The following is a 20,487-nucleotide window of genomic DNA, read 5'->3' as shown; positions in this document are numbered from 1 at the left end:
GGTCTTAAAGATTGTGCTGCTGTTACACCCAATTCAATGGGGACAGCAGTAAATTCCAGTAGTAAAAGTAGAAGGAATGAGTGTCGACCCCCTATCAGGGGAGAATCCGGAGAGATAGCAGATGCTCCAATCTTGTCCGATATGTGGCACCTGTCCAATAATAAAGGGGAGAAAATGCACTCTGCAGGTGGGGTCCCCAAACCAGCGCAACATGGGGTTGAACCCGTGGTTGAAACAAACTCTATAGTGCAAGATGAAATCTAACTTTCGAAAGAGGGGTTTGCCAATTTAACGGTATCAGATGCAAAATCAGTATTTGCCAACAATGTCTCAATATCCCCGGAGGTCCAATACCTTGCAATCATTTCTAGTGTCTACTCCATTCTTTTCAAGATCACACATCCTAGCGTTAATTAGGGCTAAAGAATCATCTCTGGCCCTAGCCACCATCTCTGTAGAAGATGTAGTGTAATATAGTGTAAATAGTGTTCCCCAAAACCGTACTAATCACACTATCCACTACACGGACTAATAATGCACAGCACCCCGCTACGGCACCTCTTCGTATGCTCTACTACGTATGCCACTCACAAACCAATTACCACTCACAACCAACTACCGAATCCACGCGCCAGCGGGGAGAAAAGGTCACCCACACTCAGATCAAGGTACCGGCACCGGCCCTCTCAATCGATCTCAGCCACACGCTACCATTGTGCAAGATTCTCCAGAACGAGGAAACAAGGAGAAAGAAGAAGCTGCAAGGAAAGAACCCTACCACGTATCTACGTGTCTATGCACCTGCAACAACGAAGTCAAACAGAATCAAAGCAGGCATCAAGCCGCACCACCAAGTGCCCGCTTCCGACACCACAGGAACAGAATCAGCATATCCTGACCTAGAAACATCAGAGACTGTTCATTATTATAATAATAATTATTAGGGTATTTATTTAGCGTGAACCTAGCTGAACAAACATAATGGGAAGAACACAGTGAAGGAAGCAGAGAAACAGGGAGCAGTGAACTAACAGGGGACGGTGGGCTATTTGGCAGCAAGATATCTACAAGCAGTCATGGGAGCAAACAGAGTAGAGCACATCACCCAGTCTCAGGTAGGGTGGGGAGCTAAGGGTGTGTGGTCGCGGGTGTTAGGGAGGAGCCATTCTTGAAGAGCAGGGTCTTGAGCTCCTTCCTGAACTGGAAAAGGGAGGAGGAGAGTCTGATGTTGTCACAGAGGAGGTTTCAGAGTCTTGGGGCGTAAACTGAGAAGGCCTGTCTTCTGGTTCTTTCCTTCCTGCACAGACAGAGTTCAACACTGTCTTGTACGTTTTGGACGTAAATACATCCATTTTGGTTGGCTTTCACAAAGGGGAGGGAGAATTCTCAACACATTTTTAGTGTGGCTGTGATGGATCTTATTTTCAATCAAATCAAAGTGGGAAATTGCTAGAGCAAAGGAGTGCAGAGTAAAGAGTGTCCTACTTGTCAGTTAATGATGCAGTTTTTTTCCCACGTAAAAACCTGCTACTGTAGGGATGGTTTTTCTCACCTGACACTGTACCTAGGGCTAGTCGGACTTCCCCTTGAGCAAACCCTCTTGCTTAGTCCTGTGATTAATATGACGCAGGGTCAGGGTGAGACAAATTATTACAAGATTTAGAGATTATTGAGCATAAAACATGAAAAGGTAAGGGTGAAGCTAAATTCGAACAGTGTAGTAAATCAAATCAAGTGAAAGGATCTAAGCTAAGAGGGGCAAATGGCTTTAGATAGCTGTCCTGGGAGTGCACACATGGAAAGCCTCCAGTACACTCACAGTCCCACAGTATTTAAAGAGCCCCAGCAAGCTTCTTTACTTGGCCTTTGGAGGTGGTCCAGAAGATAAGCTTTCCTCCTGGAATCTGTAGCTGTACAACACACTTCCGATAGGGCGACCATGCAGAGTGTACCTCTCCATGCCCTAGGGGATTCTGGGAACTCCACTCCTAACAGGGCAATACCATGCAGTGTTCCCCTCTTGCCCTAGGGTCTCCTTTTTTGTCCCACTATCTATGTCGGTCTGCCAGCCAATGGTCACCCTCATGTGCTTGAGCCGGTACAAGCTCTTATCATGTTTAAAGGGTTATAAGGGCCTGGCAGGTTCCAGCCATATCAGAGCCACACAAATGTTCTTCCTTTAAGCTCTGGTGAGCTTGCAGGTACCACAAGCTTCCAGGCAACAGCCATCGGCAGGCTTCCCTCTCCCCCTCTCGTCCGTTCCACTATCCTTTAGCTCTTGCCAGCTGCTGGGTCAAAGCCCCAGCAAGTTCCTTGCTGTCTTCTCGTCAATCATTCTTCTCTCTCTCTCCCTTTCTCTCTCTCTCTCTCTCTCATCCTGTCTCTCTCTCTCTCTCTCTCTCTGTCTTGCCTATTTGGCTTATCCACATCATGCTCTCTCCTTTTGCTTCTCTTGCTCCTCTAACTGCTACAACACCAACTCTCTGGAATGTTGTCCTTACTCCAACACAACCTAGTGATGTGGGTCTTTTTTGTATTGGGGAACCAACCCTTACTGTTCCAATAAACATTCCTATTAGTGGATCAGTTTCCTCATTAGCCCTGGGCCTAGCAACTGGTTTGGGCTTTGTGGTATTGCCTCCTTACCCATGTGTGTTTGCTATTTTCCCAAGTGTAATCAGGCGGTGTGCGTTTTCTAATGGTTCGGGTTTGCTAGTAATCCTGCCCCGGCTTCCTAAGGACTCAAAGAATGCAGCTGCAACTTGCCTTTTCTACGCCCAAGTCCTGGTTCTTTCCTGGCTGGATGGTGGGAATGCTGACCTCCAAGGCTTTTTTGCTGCTTCTCTGGCACCATTTAGAACATTTTTTTAAATTTTTTTTATTGTTATAGCGGATTCAAATCAACTTTACAATGCATTCACTTAAAAATCAATTCATATAAACATTAACATTTGTTCAAACATTCATACATCCACTCCAGGTCTAATAATTAATACAAGAGAGAAAAAAAAGAGAGAAAGAAAAAGAAGAAGAAAAGAAAGATAATAAAGAAAAAACACATCATACATTTCTCCATTACACTGCACAAGATCTTTAAGTTCAAACAAACCAACTCCTGAATCGAATGATTCTATTTCTGATTATCATATGCAGTTATATGTATTTAAATCACTATTGATGTCACTCTGAAATGGTCAATTTTCCCTCTTTGAGTTTGAATTCATTAAGATAGCATATTGCTCTAATTCACATGTATGTAAGAAAACCCAGAGTGGATGATCTTCCATAGATCATCAGAAGATAAGTCTCTATGGAGCTCCATGGCATGCTTGAAGTATTTATCGCGCTGGTCAGATAATGCAACACACTCTGTTAGGAGATGTTTCAATGTCTCTTTATAGTCCACTCGATTACAAAAGTGACAAAAATTCTCGCAGTGCTTTATGTTTTTCAACGGCGATGATTTTTAGAACAATTCTTCACTCTGCTGCTTCTCTTATCTCTTGGTCGTCCGTTTCAGCTGCATTGGCTCCCTCATCAGTACCATATTAAGTTCAAGGTGTGCTGCATCACCTTTAAAGGCTTACTCTGGGGGACCCTATTTATCTGACATATAAACTGAAGGTCTATGGTGGTTCCAGGTCTACGCCAGCCATGTCATCTTGCCACGGAAACCAAAATTTTGAAGCGAAACCATCTCTGACCAGACACTTTCTGTGGATTACCTCTTGCAACCCATATACCGTGAACTGACCTTCCCTTTCGATGGATATTTCTTTATCAAACACATTTCATTGAGGTTTACATTTTAACATTAAAGTGACCTGTGAAATAGAAAACCGCTAATATAGTCATTGTTTATAAGCCCCCCACCCCACAAATAATGGGTAAAACCACCACAGCGATATGCATCTCAGACCTAAAGAGCTGAGAATGAGGCTCTACGCATTGAACTTATATTTATAATTCATTAGGGCATCTGAAAATAAAGGTTTTCAAAGACCAGCAGTTTACACATTATATATTGAATGGCCTCAAGTCTCACATGGCAAGTGAAGTCCCTATTTCCCTGAGAAAGAAAACCTATTAGCACATGGGATCGTTACTGACATCCTCTCAGCCAATCAGAATGTTTACAGTGAAGTCAATAACTACTGGTATTGACTGCATTCTGAACATTCAGTCTTCATAATCTGACAGGGAAACAATAATGCAACTTCCAGGCGTGTTTATTTCAACAAGACACTTCCTCGCTGGGAGGACCTTTTCTGCTGCAACATTCTATTTACCGGTAAAAGAGAAAGCTAAAACACTGGAAAATGCTTTCACTTTCTTATAGAGAAACTCTTTACTTTTACTGGACACCCAATGCAGACTCATGTTAAACTTGCTCCAGTTCAACCAAGTTGCAATTAAAATGCTTAATTTATTAAGACAACCATTGTAATTGTTTATTTGTAAAGTGCTTGTACGCAAGTGAAGTGCTTTAAAGTGCTTCAAGGCGGGAAGGGAACAAGGGGATATCAACGTCTTTCTTAGGCCTTGAAGATTCCGAATGATCCAAAAGCAATGACAAGCATACTAGGTCAGGGTATTTCTGCTAGAGTGAGTATGAGACAAAGAATGGGGCAGAAGTGGGGGCGGGGATTCAAATACTAAAATATAAAACCACATTTAATTTACTAACTCAGTTGTCTGTTTACTTTTCTCACTCTTAAAGTAAAATGTTTACTTCACCACCAAAACTCCAAATCATGTATTCCTCCTACCACCATGTGCTAACAGCCTTATAGACCTTGGGAGGGGTCATTATCGCTTGGGATAGTGACCCTTTCCCAACTTATGGCCCTAATCTTTGCCTCGGGCCATAACTTGGTAGTGGGTCATTATCTTGTGATAATGACCCCTCCCTAGGTATACAAGGCTATATTAGCAGTTTCCTGATTCTGTTGAGTGTGTGCCCACTAATGGCTGCTGATAATCTCTACATCACCATCATTGTCCAACGTTCCTTCAGCCACATATTGGAGGAGGACTCCACTGCCCCTATGACAGAATCCTCAACTTAGCACATAATAACATTGGCTTAACTCATTTTCCAAATGTGGAGCAAAAGGGGGATATGTCCCCTCCAGCGACAAACCCAGGCCAATCACCCTGCAATCTCAGGGGAGATCCAGAACAGTTTAAGGATTGTGCAGGACCACCAAATGTGAAGAAGTGTCCCTTGCTGCCCACACCCCTCCAGCAGGTTCATGGATATCAGAATTTAAAATTGCATATTGTATGAACGTTGTTTTGTATCAGTGCTCGATTGGCTTACATTCAGCCTCTACATGTTGAACGCATCTGGAGGAACCCCTAGGCCTGGGCCAGATTGTCTCCCATTGCCATTCAGAATTCGGAAACCTTAATTCCTCCACCCAATGGGGCCAATATCTCAAAGTAGTGAAGGGTCTGGAACTGCCTAAAACTTCATACAAATGGAAAATCAGTCCTTTAGTGGCAGACACGTTGTCACTGTTTTATGAAAGTGGGTAAATTGTCTTCTCGTGGCCGTTCAGATATCTGTCCACAGCAGCCAGAGTCTAAACTGCAGGTATTGCAGCCTATCTCCTTCCCGTAAACCAAATCCCATTTTACTGTCATTGAAAGGTTGTTATTTCGTCTCCCTTAAAAAGATCAGACACCCAGATAAAATCTCCTTTTTTCCAATTAGAAATAAAAATTCTTTAAGATACTCAGGGAGCAATCTGAGTTGGTAAACAATGGTGTAAAAGGAGATGAGCATGCCCTAAGACTGCCCTTAATTGAAATCCAGTCCAGGATCTCAAATACAGACTGTGTAACTGTTTTACTTATACAAACGGCGGCCTCTGGTGTTTTGAGGAGTCAAATTAAATTCCAGAAAAAGTGCTAATATAACAGCACTACCCACCCTGGAGCCCTGGCATTCCTAGTGAGGAAACCCAGGGCAGAGAGTGCTCTGGAAAATGTAATCCAGTCTTTATATAATTTAATAATATTTGCTTTGGAAAATGTTTAGAAAGGGCTTGAAAAAAACTCCAGAAGCCTAGGAATAACATTCATTTTCAAAATTCAAAATCTCCCAAACAAGGACATTGAAAGGTACCGCCACCTGGCTAAATCTGCTCTAGCAGATTAAAAGACCCATGAACGAAAATTATCCCCTATTTACTCCTTCAAGGATGGTATCTCTCAGGAAGGCCCACTCTACCCTGTCAAAAACCTTTCCAGCATCCAAAATGAAGAGGGTGAATGGGCCTCTGGAGAATATGGTTACTTTATCTCGTAAGTGTAGCGACGTTGTGAAATACGAGGCAGTCAATGACAAAACCGGAATGGCAATCAAGGTCAGAAGTATCCCTTCTGGATGGGCCGACTGTATCTTAAATAACGGTTTAACGTTGAAATTTAATAGGATGATTGGTTTCTATGACCTGCAGAGTTTACTGTCCTTTCCTGGTTTCAGGGTCAAACTGAGAGTTGCCTCGCTTATAGTGTCAGTGACTTTTTTCGCAATCCTAGGAAGGAAATAAAAAAGTCTGTTTTGGGCCTCTTTAACTTTGTAGTAAAAGTGTTGTAAAATTAGATGACAAGCAGTCTGGCCCATGTGCTTGTTCAATTTGTGAGTTATGATTGCTTGTAGGACTTCCTCATTAATCCGCCTGGGAGGTCTTATCATAGAAATCCTGTGAATATAGGTGTGAGTAATAATTAACAAAAGCCTTCATCTTGGTATCCAACCCTATTACTATCAATAACCAAATTAGCTAAGCTAACAACTTATCAGGTGTGTTCCTCTTTTCAAAAAAGCGTTGGTTAAGATTTAAATATTACATTCCACCTTTTTAATTTGAAGGGGCCCAAGTTGTCTCCCGTCTGCTTCGAATCTCAAAACGTTGCTATAATTCGATTCTCTACAAATGTCTTCACATATCTTCACTTTTGCTTAAGAGGCATCATATACTTCACTAGGTACTTTAGCTAGACTTGAGGCCACAGCCAGTGTGCAAACCCTAACAGATTTTATGTGAGGTAGTGATTGTATAGCGCCTGCTGCCATTGGTATGGTTTGGAAGTGTTGTTAGGGTGAACGTACTTTGGAAGACTATATTCTGTGCTGAAAAGTAATGCTAAAGGAGTGGTAAAAATGTGTGTGTGCAATTACTGCCAAATCAAAGGTAGTTAGAGAATGGCTAGGTCTCTAACAGCAGCCCATATTGCAAAGTGCCAAGCTATGTGAACAGCTTTGCCGAATTTTGCGTGGGACTCAGCTGTATTCTATGTGTTGTAGCGATATATGTTTAGGTTAATGTATTAGTCAAATAGAATACGTCTCAAAGGTGCGCAGCTATGTGAACAGCTGGAACATGGGGCCCAGCTGTATTCTGTGGGTGAAAGGAGAGTGTGGCAAAATATCACAGAGGTGAGGCAAAATGTAAGTGTGGCAGAACGTCATAGTGGCGAGACTCAATGGAGCGACCCTAAGCTGGAAACACTTGGGAGGCAAAAGCAGGTGTGGCAAAACATAAAAATGGCGAGTTTCAAGGCAGCAAACCCCCAGTTGCAACACTCTAGGAAGCGAAATGCAAGTGTTGCAAAATACAACTGCAAAAGGCAAGTGAGGCAAATATAACAGTGGAGAGTCTCAAAGCAGTGAACCCCCATTTGGAAAACTCTAGGAAGCAAAATGCAAGTGTGGCCAAATATAAGCAGTGACGAAATTCAAAGTAGGCATCCCTTACCTGAGAGTAGCTAGATGGAGAGCGAGGTGTCTGGCAGGACGAGGGTGTCAGGCGAACAAACTAACAGGGAGGGAAGGTGCTCTAAGGAATGCACCGTTAGCCCGTGCCCTTCACCGACTGCCTGGGCAAGGCTGCCCTGAGTCTCACCTACAAATGGGATGCGTTTCCTTGGCCAGCTGACCCTCTGGAACACCAGCCATGGCTAAGGAGGCTGGAGGTAAGGCAGACAAGAGGGGAAGGGGGCTGGCCTGCTGCACCACACCAATGGCATTGGATTCAGCTGGGGGGAGGGGAAGGCGAGATGTTTGAAGGCATCCCATGAAACCTTGTGAGAAGTCTTCTCGGGGGGTTGAAAGCAAAGAATTGTGTTTTGTGTCATGCCAGCTCTTGTACAACTACCTTATCTTTAAGAATTAAATGTGTGATAGCCCAAGAACCCTTTTCTACCTGTGAACCTGACCTTTGCCACAAAATCTCCACATAACTCATGCCAATACAGTCTCTCCAAACTGAGGTACCAGTGTGGAGCACTGTCGGAAATAATCAATGCAGAGTGTATTAAAAGAACACATATTCCTTAGTGTTTGAGTATTTAAATCTCCAAATGTCATGCAAGCCCTGATTGGATAGTGATTTCAAGAGTTCCCCTGAGGCCACACTACTTCCAACCCCACCTCCCTTAGTGTAATCTAGAGTGCCTGGCAATACTATATTTAGGTCCGCCCTACTGTAATCTCTGACCACATGAAGGTCATTAATTTAGACAGAAAGCCTTGTAAAGCATTTATTTATCCATATTGGGACCTTAAACCAAGGCCAATGTCCCTGGGCCTCCCAAACAGAAACCCCCTAAAATCAGGAACCTACCATTGTTATCTCGAATAGATGATTTAATTTAAAAGGGGAAGTTCTTGTGTATGACAAAAAGCTACTGCTGCTCGCTTAGATGATTCAGATGTATGGAATATCACTGCCATAGAGCCTATGGTTAAGTCACCCTTGATTTGACTTAATCAGGTGTGGCTGCTGAATAAATGGTACCTTTGGCCTCATAATGTCTGAGAAGATTTATTAGGGGCATTGAAGCCCCTTAAATTAATGTCAGGAAGTTGAACAGGGAGCGTTCCACCCTCCCTCCTATTACTAGATCCGTAGTACTCATCTATCCACCAAAGGAAAACAACACGCATAATGGCATAGTCCATGATAAGCTCAGCAAATCTCCCTCCTCCCTCCAGCTTACTGTTACAAATATCTCAAGGAAACAAATACTTTGAAGGTTTGGTGAATACTCCTTATGAAGATCGACAAGGTATCTACTGGCAACAGGAGATTTAATTCATAAGATTTAAAATCGATTAAAACTGCCTAAAGTAGAAATAACAACACATTTTGACATTCAATAACCTAAACCGATATCAGGAACCTCTCCATAGTCTCATTTCATGTGGGCAAGGCAGGCTTTTTAGTGTTCCTACCAACTAGCTCACACCCCTCTTGGACTGTTATTTGCTTTTAACTACCTTTCACCTAAAAAGTAAACCCACAAGGAAATTACCTGCAGTACATGAACGTATTAATTTGTGGTTGTTAGGACACTGGCCTAAATTCCCTTCTTTTCAACAGCTGAGACATCCTGGTATAGTTGAATCATACTTCCCTTGAAGTCTACTTCAAAGCAGCTAAAATATTCTTTGGCTAAATAAGAGGGATTTTCATCAGAATGTCCCTTGGTCGAGTCTTCATTGTGTAAGATTTAGGCACTTTCCATTGACTGATTCAGGCCATGATTAATTGGAAGGATAAGTGTAAAGAGACTGTTCAACATACCCTGTAAATCTGTGCCTTTGTAATACATTCAAGTACTTCAGACAGAGGGTGCCCCTGCAAGACCTATTTTCAAGGTCATCACATTTGTCCGATAATTGAGAGGTGATTGTTTAAAGCGCCAACATTTCTCCCTGGAGCTTAGGCATTTCATTGAACAAGTCGCTAACAGCCTTTTTTGTGACATCAACTCTTTCCCCCAATTATTGACTCTCTTGATATCTCTCTTCTAATGACTTCCTCATTTTCTTTTTTAGAGACAAAACATCTTGTTTTACAGTTTCCCTTAGGTCTTACAGACACGCTGTTAACCCTTCTCTGGTAAATACAATCAATGAGTTAGCTTGACCTGACAGTGACTCTTGTTACCTCGCGCATGGCTTTTTCTACTAAAGAGTGGATATATTAACTGTTATGCAGTTAGACTGACTTCTGGTCTTTAGAAAGCTGGATATAAATTGCATTTAATGTTTCCTTCTTTGCCTTGACATACTTGCACAGCTTTCATGTGGCACAGAACATGTCACACGCTAACTGACATTTTCCATGATGAACAGAATTACACATGACCCCACTCCCAATGGTATGCTTTTGGGGGGGTTGTTTTGAAGGGGGCACTGTAATACAAGAGGGGGTTTCCCAGTAGATAACTATCAGAACAACTTTACAAACCTTTTTGTAATTTGCCCAAGCAAAACCAGTTTACAGCCGTGCAAGTGAAGTTCAATATCATGGTTCCCTTCGTCTCACAATGCTACCCTTGCAGCCAAAAGTAGACTGTTTCTTTGCTTTAATTTAAAGGGCTGTTGGGTTATTCCTTGGGCAATACTTGTTCCCTTACTGGTTTACACTCTTTGAGGAATTGAGTCCAGAAGCAGCTCCAATTCCCTTGCCTACACCGGCACACAGTCCTTCAGGTGGTGTCTCCAACGGCACTTAGCTCTCTGGGTCTCATAGCTGACCCAGCCCACTCCTAATGCATAAAAACCTCACTCACAGGTTCTGGTCAGTATCAGATGGGACTCAGCTGTCTAGTGGAGGGCTGATTGCCCCCAATGATTGAGCAGACAGAAGCCGTTGTAGACTGTCCCTCTGCCCTATTTGGTCAGTTCGGTCTGAGACCGGTGGAATGAATGTTCACAACCCTTGGGTACCATCTTGCAGTCACATCGGGACCCCGGGGCCTACACCACCTCTGCTACAAGAGCTCTCTGCAGAGTCGCTACTGCGTCACAAACCCATCTAGATGTTGGCCACGGTCTACCATTACAGCCTGTGTCTGTAAACTTTAATTTGTGTTCTACTTCTGTGAAACAAGGCTGCTTTGCAGGAGCTCGCAGGAGAAGGTTCTATTAAGCTTTCATCTCGACTCCACCCAGAGAATTAAGATATCCTCAAAGGATCTTAAAAACATCTTCAATCTTAGTTATCTGTGGGCTTCATATTAAGTTCATTCCAATAATGCCTGTCCTTTCTCCTCTTCACTCTACTTCTGTCCATTGTTAATCCCCTCTTCTTCTCTCTCCCACATTCGAATACATTTTATTTTGACTGCTATATATTTGTATTTAGGTTCATAAATTAATACATCATTAATATTCAGTATATTAAATATCAGTTATTATAACAGCATTGTATCATCTCAATCAAGCCAACTGTAACAGTAAACATGTTTTGGGGCAGTTAAAGTTCTCAACTGTAAATAAACATGTTTTGGGGCAGTTAACTGTATACATAAACATGTTTTGGTCATTGCTGCATTTAAAGATGCATTTGTTTATCTGTTCTCATTCTGTTCGTCAGTGTAAAGATGATATGTTACCTGGTTGCCTATGTGACCTAGAACCTCTAAAGGTTCCACCAGGCTGCATGACTGTTCAAGCCCATACTAATTTTGGACAGGATGGCCTCCTTTTTGCAGCAAGATTCAGACCTTCGGTGGTCAAGTCTCTTTCCGAAAAAGTCTCTTGCCTCCGAGGGCCTGATGTATCAAATTTACAAAACAAAAGTTCCTTTTTGTTTTCTTCTGTAGGGTGAGGACTCTTCACCCATTGATCACCGTCAGCCGAGCTCCAATCCTCTCACTGTTTTAGCCTCTCTTACAGCCTTTCACTCAGCAGAATTTTTCTTCTCTCACTGTGAACATCCCAACACAATGTTCACGGGTTCATTACTATTCCCCTCACTTCGCAGGCATCCCTCAGTCGGGGTTTGGCTTGACCGTCGTATGACCAGTTTGACATCTCACACCAGCCTCCCCTAACGCCTCTTGGTACTTGTAGTTTCTACAACAATTGAAGACTTTCGAGTATGCACAGGATTCATCATAACCTGCTGCAGGACCACTTTGATTTCCCAGTTTAACACATTCTCCTTGTTCAGGAGCAGGGCATCAGTTAGAGTCCTTCGAATGAGCGCCCACGTGGCGCCGGACCAATCCAACTCAAATACATGCACAAAAAGAACTTTTAATGTTCTTAAATGTTGCCACTGCAACCTTGAGCTTATCACAGTCCGGTTCCTATCAGGTTCTTCCAACTCACCGGCTGTGTTGCATTCGTTGGCATTTCTTTTGCCACCAGAGTCAAGGACGGTACCACAATGGCAACCTCGTCTCCCCGCCCTGGCTATCAGTGCAGGAGGGTTCCACGTACCGCTGACATCCGCCACACCATTCGCCAGCTGCGATTCCCGGTCTTATGTTTCTTTTGTCAGAGGCTTTGCGTGTCTGGTTTTTCAAAACGCAAGGGCAATTCCCACCTTGACGTCCTTTCAGGTTGTGCCACCTTTCTCCTCAGTTTGAACTGCCACCCTGGAATGACTGCTTCCTCGTCGGGTTGGCCTTGCTCCCCGTGTGCTCTCATGCTCCACCTTTTATCCCTGTGAGGAAGGGAAAGGGCCATCAGGTGTGTGCAGATATTGTCAATTGCCGGACTATGCCTGGCCCTCATGTTGGGACATGTCAGGTAAACAGCCCTGGTTTTAGTCTGTTGTCTTTCAGGATGAAAAAAGTGTTTCTGTCAGGAGAGGAGATCCGGGGGTGGGGAGTAGAGTTTCTGAATATCCTACAAGGTAGGATGGGGAAAAGGTGTTATAAGGAAGAGGGTACTGCATCTCACCCATCAGTGTCCCACTTCCACTCCCCGAGGACCCCCGATCCAGGAGATCCTCCCGCACTGGTCCACCCCAGGAGCTGGATCCAATATTGATGGCTGTGTCCTGGCAACCTGTATGACAGATCCCTGGGGACTAGTCAGTGAGACACATTCAGGTTTCTCACACTGCTTTCACCTCCATTGTGTGAGCCTGCAGCCTTTGTTTCACTTTCCGCACACTTGCTGCTGATCGTATCCTGGAATCCTAGTATTGTGGAGATTGCTCCGCAGTCTCCCCTGCACTCCTGTCAGCCTGATCTTGTGCCTTCTGTGCATTGCTGCAGTCTGCATCCATTCTTCCTTCTTTTGCCTGCCAAAGCTGGCTTCTTCAAGCAAAGAACCTCCTGACATGCCACGCAATATTGGGCCTTCTGGTAACGTGCACCTGGGAATTGGACAAACTTCCTTCCCTCCACGTTATTGCGGCAGCCTATGCCATAGGCGTATCTATCTACGTTCACTCCTCTCACGTTGCCTGACAACGTGGGACTCCGGCCTCAGAAACAGCACTACCTGCGTAGTTCTGGGTTCACGGTCTGCTGACATCCACCTATTTTCCAATTAGGCTCTGAAGACCTCCTTCTATGGATCCACTACTCCTGCCGCTCACTGAGGACTTGCCCATCGCTTTGTGTGAATTAGACTTGGACTTTGCTCTTCATTTGTCCTCAAATCCCTGGTAAGCACATTGAGAAACTCTGGCCCTGCCAAACACTCCTTTCATTCAGCTCATTGCAGACTGCACGTCCCAGAAGGTGTCTCGTGTCCCCTCGCGATTGAACAAAATTCCCCTGCTTTCCTTTTGTTTTCTTTTTGTGCTATTCTCATGTTTTGTTGTGAATCTTCACTGTAATTCGCCATGATCTTTATTGCATACCTAATGTGATATTGTTTTATCAAGGTTTTACCTGCACATTTTGTTGTAGGCTTTTATGTCGTAGGCCTTCACTGCAATACTTCTTTGCCTTATTTGCCATTACATCCTGTCCTGCCGAGAGGGGGTCTTGATTTCCCTCTGCACCCTCATACAATGTAACTGGTTCTGTTAGCTTCTCCTTTCTGCCACCCCACGGCAGCACTCCACAGGTAAGCCTGGGTCTGTGCTGTATACAGTTTGTAAAGGCACACACATAAAACCATGTCTAACTTACCTCCACACTTTCTTCAGACACCAGGGGAACCAGTGGTTCCTTGGGACACGTGGAAAGACGATTTTATTGATTATGTTACTGCCATCAATGGCCCTAATTTTAACATGGAGAGACGCAGAGCTCTGTGGGTGCACTGCTTGGGTTATCAAGGAAGGCGCATTCTTAAGAGTCTCCCAGATCTAGCCGCAACCTCTCAGTCAGCTGGTGAAGGTGTAGACCTCCCCTCAGCATATGATGTAATTTAAAAAAAGTTAGACACACATTATGAAAGAAGGGTCAGCATTATTTTACAGTGCTATCATTTCAGCACCTGGGAGCATGCTAAGGATGAGTCACTCAAATGTTTTATTACAGCACTTAGAGGACTTGCTAACAAATGTAATTTTGGCCTGTCCTATGACAAGTGTCTCAGTGACCAATTTATATTGAAGGTGAGAGAGACACAAATAAGGGAGGAAATCTGGGAAAGGGGTGACCCAAGTTTAGACGATGTTCTTGAAATTGCCAAAAGATTTGAACATATGTTGGCGTGCGTTAAAGGGTTAGATACAAAAGAGTGTAAAGAAACTGTTAATGTGGTTGCGTCACATTAATCCAAGAAAGTCACAAAAATGAAATCTCACTCCGAAAGGGATGAGCATGAGGAAAAAGTGTGTCACAAGAAAGTCAGCAACAAATCCACCCTTTCCACAGGCTCCAGAAAATGTTTTAGATGTGGGAGTATTTACCACCTAGCCAATAATCCTAAATATCCAGCTCACTGGGCACAGTGTAGCAAATGTGGAAAAAGGGGTGTTTTATCAAATGCTGCCAGAACATGAAACGAAAGGTGGTAAAAGAGATTTATGAAAATCCTGAGAATTAAAGTTTAGAGGAAGACATGTTTGATGATAAGGCATGTGGTGTGAGTTGGTCAGTGATCGAAGGTGGGCCCGCCAGAAAAGTAGATGAAAAGCCTCACTCCGTAGTACTCATTGATAGTGTGGCTGTAAAGGTGATGATTGATTCAGGATCTGACTATACCATAATTAACAGGGTCACATAGAAAACTACATTCCCTAATGTCAGTCTAAAACCCTCCTTCATAAAGACAAGCGCTTATCAGGGCTTGAAAATCACCATGTAAGGGTGTTTCATGGCAACCATGGAGTGCAAGAATAAAATCACCAAAGATAGTGTATGTATCTGACAAAGGTGAATGTCTGTTGGGATGGTACCAGCAGCATAAAATGGGTTTGACGATCAATTCCAGAGTTCCTACTTGCGTCACCACCATCACCTCATCCCCTGAAAATAACAATTCTAATGCGTTTGGAGAAAAGCTTGGATGCTTAAAAGGGAGGTGTCACCAAATTAGATTTAAAAGGGGATCTATTCCAGTAGCTGCCAAGTGAAGGTGTGTACCTCTCGCCCTTAGAGAGGAAGTGTCCAAAGAAATCAAGAGGTTGATTGAGGAAGACATTATTGAAGCTGTTGAGGCATCTGAATGATGGAGAACTGATCAGTCTCACTTCCTGTGCAGATTATCTTTCCACTCTTTATCTAGCATCAGCATACCATCAGATCAAACTCCATACAGAATCCAGGGACCTCACTACCTTCATCAATCAGTAAGGCACATCCAGATTTAAAAGGATGCCCTTTGGGCTCATATCTGCTGCAGCCTTTTTCCAAAGAGTGATGAAGGATGTGGTTGGTGACATTGATAGTGTTTTTTACTCTCAAGATGATATTCTTGTCCTGGGTTCCTCAATCAGGGATCACAATTTCAAACTCAAAAAGGTTTTGTGCGGGCTCAACATGGCAGGCCTACCCTACAGAAATGCTCTTTTAGTACTTCTCAAATTGATTATCTGGGGCACCGCCTCGCTGGTGAAGGGATTTCCCTCAGGGCTTAGTTAAAGCCATCATGCAATTTCCAACACCAAAAGATAAGCAAGACGTTATTTCTTTCTTAGTGGTGTTTGAATACTACTCAAAATGTGTTAAGAACATTTTAGATAAATGTATACATATTAAGACCTTATGCAAAAAAGGCTGCGCTTTTGAATGATCCAGTGAGTGTGATAAGAAATGTTGTGACATCAAGCAGATGATTTGCAGTTCCCCAATTCTGGCCCCTTTTGATACTTCTAAAGAGACGTTTGTAATGATGGACGCCAGTGGCACTGGCTTGAGAGTGGTCCTCATGCAAAGTAGCAAGCTGGGTGACAAAATTGTTGCTTTTGCTTCAAGATCTCTGAACGATGTTGAATGTAGGTATTCTGTCGTTGTGAAAGAAGCATTATCTGTCGCGTGGGCTTTTAAAAAATGTAAAACCTTCTTGTGGGGCAGAACATTTTCTATTTTTTTCAGAACATAAACCCCTGGTTGCAGTTTTCATGTCCAAAGGGTTAGATGGTGTATCCAGGTGCATCATTAATTGGGTGACGTCAGTACAGAAACATGAGCAGGAAAAAAATTGTCATAGCTGATTATCTCTCCAGAAATTGTGTGTGTGTTGGTGATGAAGATATGGAAGAACAAATTCAGGATGTATTTTGGATATGTGGAGAGTCAATTTCACAAAATGAGTGGGAAACTTCTTTGAAGGAAGACCAAGACTTATCTAACGTTAAGGAGTTAGTTAAGGAGTTTTTTGGGGTTAGGACCATTTCACAGAGTAAGAGATGACTTAGGAATTGAAGATCATCATGTTGTGAGAGCTGGCCACATCATTTCGCCATTAGGGTTGAGTAAGAAATTAATGGAGATCGCTCACAATGGACATTTGGGCATTTCTAAAACAAAAGATATATAACGAGAAGACTACAGGTGGCCAGGAATAGACACAGAAGTAGAGGATATGATCAAGGAATGCACATTATGTGCTTCACATGATAAAGTACTTAGGCCACATTTTCAACCTCTTAAGCCAATGGAATTCCCCGATCTGCCATAGGAATATGTGGCACTAGACATTCTAGGTCCATTAACATCCAGAGGTGGCATAAAATATTATGTGATAGTGCTAATAAATCTATATTGAAAATGGGTAGAAGAAAGTGTGATTGGGGCTGATACCAGAGCTGTGGTGCAATTCATGGATGATATCTTCCAGAGGGAGGGTATTCCACAAAAGATTCTAATAGACAAGGGAGTCCAGTTTACATCTAGATTAATGAAGAATCTTTTGAGACGTATGGGTGTGGAACGGCAGACGGCACTGTTACAACCTTCCACAAATGGTATTGTTGAGAGGTTCAAGAGGACACTGGTGCAGGGAGTACGCATGTCCATTCAAGCTGTTAAGTGTTAGGAGGATGACATAGAAAACAAGTACTAGCTTACAGACTAGCTTCACATTCAACCACAGGACTCATTCTCTTCGAAGTCCTTAGGAGGAGAAAGGCGGCCACTGCAGTATGTCCACCGTGGTTACGGAGGAGGCGTGATGCAGATTGGGATGAGGAAAAGCTGAGAGAAAGCGTAAGATTACAAAATAGTGATGCAAAAAGAATATATGATGATAAGTTCCATGCCAGGCTTACAAGAGTAGAAGGTGGAGACTAGGCCTGGGTGTGCGGACCATGTGGTGTTTCAAAGTGTGAGAGCCCGCTTCTTGGCCCACTGAAGGTGGAAAATGTTTTAGATGATGCTGCGATACTAAATGAAGGCCGCATGTGGAATAGAGGCAGAATAGCCATGAGGCCTCTGGTGACGAAAATGTACATTTCTGTGTCCCTGGTACAAAGAGGGAGGTGTGTTATATATTAGTATTTATGTTTATAAATCAATACATCATTACTGTTCGGTAAATGAAATATCAGTTATTATAAAAGCATTGTATTATCTCAATCAAGCCAACTGTAATAAACAACATGTTTTGAGGCAGTTAAAGTTCTCAACTGTAAATAAACATGTTTTGGAGCAGTTAACTGGATGAGTAAATATGTTTTGGTCATTGCTACATTTAAAGATGCATTTGTTTATCTGGTTGTCATTCTGTTGGTCAATGTAAAGACAACATGTTATTGGGTTGCCTACGTGACCTAGAACCTCTAAAGGTTCCAACACTATGTGTGTATATGGGCTGCATGACTGTTCAGGCCCATACTCATTTTGGACAGGAGGACCTCCTTTTTATATGGATAAATACTTATAGAAAACCTACCCGAGTCTTGGGCACCCTTCACTTCACTTGTTCCTTTGAAACCCTTTAAAAGTTGGATTTCTTTTATGTCTTACGGTTCTTTTCGATTTTGAATGTGCTATTTTTATATCTTAAACGAAATAATAAGTAAAACAGAATAAATAATAAAACATGTAACTAGATGGCTATAGTAATTAAGATGTTTTGGTATCAGGGCTGGCCTTTATTGACCTGAACACGTGTTCATTGTTCTGATGCAACTTCTACATACCACCCCAAGCTAGCTGTCAATCATGCGATCCCGAATATTCACCTCCCATGCTAACCTTAGCTCTGGCCTCGACTCTATCATACAAAGAACCAACAAAATATTACTCCCCTCCCCATCGCACTGTTATTTGCCTTTAAATGTATTCTTCATCCATTTAATGTACCTGTCACCTTCATTTTAGCTATGTGACTGCGGCTTCTAATATGACGATATCTATTGTCAGGGGTGGACTGGCAACCAAAAAAGGGGCCCCGGAAATAATGTTCAATGGGGCCCAACACATTTCCAGCAAGTCCAAACCTTTTCCTATGAGAAAATGTCGAAATAACATAGGTTACCACACAAAAGAGGCTCAGGGTGAAGAGGGCTACAGGGAAATGTCCATGTAGGCCAGTCCACCTATGTCTATTGTATGTCAATGTTGATTTTCCATCTCAAAAATATGTACCACATTTGTTTAGTCTAGACGCGCGGTGACTCGATTCTGACTCTTTTTTTCCAAGTGTGTTGCCGACTAACCCAAGTCTAATGTTTTGCATTTCTCTCGTCCCTTGCAGTATTACTGCTGCAAGAAAGATGAACCCGAAGAGGAGGAGGAAGAGGACGGGCACCCAGATCCCCCCATCTGTTCGCGCTTCCCCTGTGCTACTTGTGCACCACTCAGCATGGACGGGCAGCTGGAGCCACCTGCAGAACCAAACCACCAGCTGCCACAGAGCGCTCGCAACATTTGCCCCACCTGCTCCCCATATGGCTCCCCCTTTTACATACGGACAGCGGACATGGTGCGCAATGGTGGGGAGAGGATCACCTACACGCCCACCCTCTACAAGGACACCCGGCCCCTCCTTAGTATGGGTGGACTTCAGAGTCAGCCGGTGACCAGACCAACCCTTGGCCGCAAGGCCTTCGCTAGCCCAAGCGCTATCACAACTGAGGTGTGAACAACCCCGTTTCATGGAGCAGGGGCTCCGAAGAGGATAACCACATGACTTCCTGGCTCGGCATCCTTGAAAGATGAGGGACCCTAACTGTGGGCAACCCTCAGGGATTCACATGTAGACACTATGAAGTGGGACACTCCTCCCCAGGTCTCTCAGAGCCTTAGGGAGAAAACGCTGATCTTTCACGATGAGAAGCATTTTTCCAGCATGGAGTCCTGTATAGATTCACATGCTTGCCTCTCCTGCAAACTGCTGGAGATCACAGAAATAGCAATTAGTCTTTTGTCACCTAGTATTCATGCCTGGGACTTTTTTTTAATGTATCTTCTCGAGGGCTATGGTAATGTATGGGAACAATTATATATATGTGTGCCAAAAAACAGAAGCTCTTCTAGGGCAAGAGGGTGTTTCTAAAGATGGAAATTCCTGAGATCCAATACTGAGCACGCTGTGCAAAAACTGAGTATTTACAAGGACTTTAACACAGGATCCCAAATGCAAAAGGACATCCTATATTTCAGCCCCCTACTAAAAACGGCAGGGGGACTGGCTGGTCTGGAATGTTTTAATGGACTTTATTATTGGTGTCAGGGTGGGGGGAGGGAGGTGCGGGTGCACGCAAGAACCAGCAGAAAGAGGCAACAACCTTGGGCTCATACTAGTGCTTGTATTAGAAAAACTTGATATGCAACAACATCTGCCCCAACCTGAATCTTGACCCCCAAACTTCTTAATACATGTGTGCAGGCTACCGTGAAATGGAGAATTGGAGGAAGAGATTTACAGACACAGGACTCTTGTTCATCCATTGAGGGGGCAGCTTGGAGATGCCCACACACATGTGAAGCACGGGCAATTGTGAAAGACGTCTGGCTCAATGTTCTATTAATTGAGGTCATATTTGACATTTAACATCCTCTCTAATCTAAAATTCAACTGCCATAAGGAACAAGTTACTTACCTGTAACTGTTGTTCTCCAGCATGGGTCTGGCATGGATTCACATGCTCATGAATATTCCCCGTCGTCAGGCTGGGAATCCTCGGTAAAGAAAAAACCAGTATCAGTTTCGTTTCTGATCTGTCTTTCGTAGTAATAACCAATCACTGGTCTCTGCGTCATACTGACCACAGCCAATGACTGCCCTCTATCTAAGCACCGCCTCTGGCAGCCATCTTCAGATTTGGAAGCACGTGAAGTGGCAGTATGACCAAGTGAAGAGCCGCAGAGGGGTAGGCG

General features: G+C 43.4%; 1 protein-coding gene across 2 annotated transcripts in view; it reads left to right on the top strand.

The window, feature by feature from the left end:
• LOC138537711 (protein FAM163A-like) overlaps positions 1 to 20,188 on the top strand; it is a 440,835-nt gene extending 420,647 nt beyond the window's left edge. For both annotated transcript variants that reach the window (XM_069641472.1, XM_069641471.1), the window contains one exon: positions 18,863 to 20,188. In XM_069641472.1, the coding sequence (XP_069497573.1) occupies positions 18,863 to 19,249 (387 nt within the window). In that variant the 3' untranslated portion in view covers positions 19,250 to 20,188. The remainder of the gene's footprint in view (positions 1 to 18,862) is intronic.
• The last annotated feature ends 299 nt before the right edge of the window (positions 20,189 to 20,487 follow it).

This window comes from Ambystoma mexicanum, chromosome 1q, assembly GCF_040938575.1.
Source record: "Ambystoma mexicanum isolate Mex_15411 chromosome 1q, UKY_AmexF1_1, whole genome shotgun sequence".
NCBI lineage: Eukaryota > Metazoa > Chordata > Amphibia > Caudata > Ambystomatidae > Ambystoma > Ambystoma mexicanum.
Note: the sequence above shows the minus strand (reverse complement) of the source record. Positions and strands in the feature narration are given on the sequence as shown.